General features: G+C 40.4%; 1 protein-coding gene across 1 annotated transcript; it reads left to right on the plus strand.

Moving 5' to 3' along the window:
- The first annotated feature begins 313 nt into the window (after positions 1–313).
- LOC129650900 (disintegrin and metalloproteinase domain-containing protein 29-like) lies at positions 314–2,527 on the plus strand. The gene has a single exon (XM_055579680.1). It carries the CDS (start codon positions 314–316, stop codon positions 2,525–2,527), a length of 2,214 nt encoding a protein of 737 aa, XP_055435655.1.
- The last annotated feature ends 1,033 nt before the right edge of the window (positions 2,528–3,560 follow it).

Here is a 3,560-nt window from a genome sequence, read left to right on the forward strand (position 1 = left end):
CTCCCCCAGTGCCTCTCTGCCTTATAAATATTTAAAAACAAATTCTGTGCCGTTTCTAGAGTCATTCCGTGATCAAAACAGTAATCACTTTTCTTGTATGTGTTTCCTTTTCTCTCTTTCAGGCCCTTTTCTAACCATCCCCATCCATATGTTGTATTTTGTTTTACTTATAGTGCTGATGTTCTAATGATTTCACTCTGCCAGAAGACAAAGATTTAATGATTAGTTCTGCAGTTCAGAATAAGGAACCAGACCAACTGTGACTCCCAGCCCCGCCTTCCTTCCTCTCTGAACCAATAATGGTAGCTTCATAATGACTGTGATCAAATCTCTGTTGTATATGAGGATCGTACCCCTGCTACACTGGCTTGGAGTGTTTCTGTTTTTTACAGGACACACTCAGGCTGAGAACTTTCAATATCACAGTCCCCCAGAAGTGGTAATTCCTTTGAAGATAACTGGCACTAGCAGAAGTATGAAGCCTCCAGGTCGGCTCTCTTACAGCCTGCATTTAGGGGGTCAGAGACACATTTTCCACATGAAGGTCAAGAAACATTTGCTGTCCAGACACCTCCCAGTGTTCACCTACTCAGAAGAGGGTGCTCTCCTGAAGGACCAACCTTTTGTCCAGAATGACTGCTACTATCATGGTTATGTGGAGGGGGACCCAGAATCGCTTGTTGCCCTCAGTACCTGTCTTGGTGGCTTTCGAGGATTATTACAGATAAATAATGTTGTTTATGAAATTAAGCCCATGATTTTTTCTACGAAATTTGAACACCTGGTGTATAAAATGGAGAGTGAAGAGACCCGATTCCCAACCATGAAATCTGGTTTTGTGCAAGAGGAAACTGTAGAGCATTTTGAGTTTCAAGAGACTGGTAATTTTACGCTGAAACAAAGTCATTATGAAGGCTGGTGGATCCATTCATTCTTTGTTGAAATGGCAGTGGTGGTGGACTATACTCTATATAATTATTTTAAAAAGAATGTCTCAAAGGTGAAGGAGGATTTATTTACTATTGTAAATATAGTGGATTCCATTTATCAGGTAATAGGTATGAAGGTGTTACTAATTGGTTTGGAGTTCTGGACTCAAAGAAACCTTGTTGAAATAGATGCTGTACAGAGAGCTCTGAGAGATTTTTGCGTCTGGAAGGCTAATAACATTGATGCTCGCATAGCACATGATACTACGCATATTTTTATGCAGAAGACATTAAGAGGACTAAGTGGTATAGGCTTTATCGCAGGAATGTGCAGACCGCACTTCAGTTGCGCAGCTGTTACTTTTGCAAACAAAACCTTGGCCATTATTGGAATTGCTGTGGCTCATCATTTAGGTCATAATTTGGGAATGACTCATGATACTATATTGTGTGTGTGTTCAGCAGGTCACAATAGATGTATAATGCGTCATGACAACCCACCAATAGCGAAGTTTAGTAACTGTAGTTATTCTTTTTTTTGGGGATATGGTGTACAGAAGGCACAATGTTTGCGGTACACTATATACACAAAGGACATATTTTCAAGGAAGCGCTGTGGAAATGGTGTTGTTGAAGAAGGAGAAGAGTGTGACTGTGGATCTTTACAGCAGTGTTCAAGAGATGCCTGTTGTCTGACAAATTGCAGTCTGAGTTTTGGGTCTGTTTGTGCTTTTGGGCTTTGTTGCAAGGACTGCAAGTTCTTGCCATCAGGAGAAATGTGTAGAAAGGAGGTCAATGAATGCGACCTTCCAGAGTGGTGCAACGGATCATCCCATATGTGCCCAGATGATGTATATGTAGAGGATGGAATTCCTTGTAATGACATTTCCTACTGCTATGAAAAGAGATGTAATGATCGTAATGCACACTGTAGGCAGATTTTTGGCCGAACAGCAAAGAATGCAAACGACAGCTGCTACAGACAAATAAACACTCAAGGTGACCGTTTCGGTAATTGTGGAACCCAAGGCCCTACATATCTAAAATGCAATATGTCGGACATCTTCTGTGGAAGAATTCAGTGTGATAATGTGGCAGAAATTCCTCTTCTGACAGAGCATTCTACAATGCATGGAACTCGCTTTCACAATGCCACCTGCTGGGGTACAGACTACCATTTTGGGATGGACATACCGGATATTGGTGAAGTGAAAGATGGCACAGAGTGTGGCCCAGAACATGTCTGCATCGGAAGGAAGTGTGTCCATATCTCTCGCTTGGATAGTAATTGTTCACCTACGTTCTGTAACATGAGGGGGATCTGCAACAACAAACACCACTGCCACTGCAACTATAAGTGGGACCCTCCCAACTGCGTGACCCGAGGGGATGGAGGTAGCGTTGACAGTGGCCCGCCCCCGAAGAGAAAGAAAATACCCAAGATTTACGTGGCAATGGCATTATTTATTTCACTGTTAATTTTATTATGTTGTCTTCTGTTGCTTTGTATGAGGAAAAAGCCTAAGGGAAAAAAGGGTAAAAAATATCCTCAAGAGGAAAATCCAAAGCAAAAACCTCCGAGTCAACATGGGAAATAAAAACAATTACTACCAAAAAAATGTATCTGAATAGATATGCATTAAAAAAACATAACTCCTATAATGTTTCTACTTATTCTTCTTTATTTTAAACAATTAGACATTTTATTTTTCTTGATATTTATTTCTTTCTTTGTATTTTCTAGAAAAAGGCATGACACATGGGTGGTTTACCAGTTTTTAAGTTACTGCTTTTCAGCTCCAAAGCTGCTTCCCATTTTGTATTCTGCATTATAGGAACCACATTTCTGCAGTATCAGTCCTCAGATCTGTGGTAGGGTGAATGCCAGGGACTTGGAAATCTGGGTGATCTGCTTCCTGTATGTCAGTCTTATCTCAATAACCGATTTTACAGTGGCAATTATACTTCATTTCAATATCCTTTTAAAAAATTCAATCCAAAATAAAACAAAACAAAATTCAATCCAGACCAACCTCACTGTGGGTCTAAAACAAGCTAGCAGAGCTGGCTAGGACTGAGCCCCAGGTCTTTGATCTTTCTACCAATGTCTCAAATTCTTTGCACTAGCTTAGCAGTACCTGCAGGAAGAGCTTTGAGTCTAATTTTTCAGATCCATGGATCCAGTCCTAAAGTTCTCTAGATTCAAGTATCCCAACCTCTTCTCTTTACTCTTTGGCTCCATGAATGAAATCACCATCTTTAATTGGTATTTTATGGCTATTAACCAGTTACTAGCACAATGCCTCCCTTTACTTGCTGTGTTCCTAAGTAGCTTTGGTACCTAATTTCTTATATTCAATTCTATCCCCTACAATCACTAAGTATTCTTTTCTGACTGAATTCTGTTATAGCACTCGTCTTGGTACTCTTGAGAAACCTGTATGCAGGTCAGGAAAAAACAGTTAGAACTGGACATGGAACAGAAGACTGGTTCCAAATAGGAAAAGGGGTATGCCAAGGCTGTATATTGTCACCCTGCTTATTTAACTTGTATTCAGAGTACATCATGAGAAACACTGGGCTGGAGGAAGCACAAGCTGGAATCAAGATTGCTGGGAGAAATATCAATCA

The sequence above is a fragment of the Bubalus kerabau genome, chromosome 4 (assembly GCF_029407905.1).
Source record: "Bubalus kerabau isolate K-KA32 ecotype Philippines breed swamp buffalo chromosome 4, PCC_UOA_SB_1v2, whole genome shotgun sequence".
Classification (NCBI taxonomy): Eukaryota; Metazoa; Chordata; class Mammalia; order Artiodactyla; family Bovidae; genus Bubalus; species Bubalus kerabau.

Excerpts from the sequence above, each read along its gene's own strand:
- LOC129650900 (XM_055579680.1), top strand. The coding sequence starts at position 314 with ATGACTGTGATCAAATCTCTGTTGTATATGAGGATCGTACCCCTGCTA.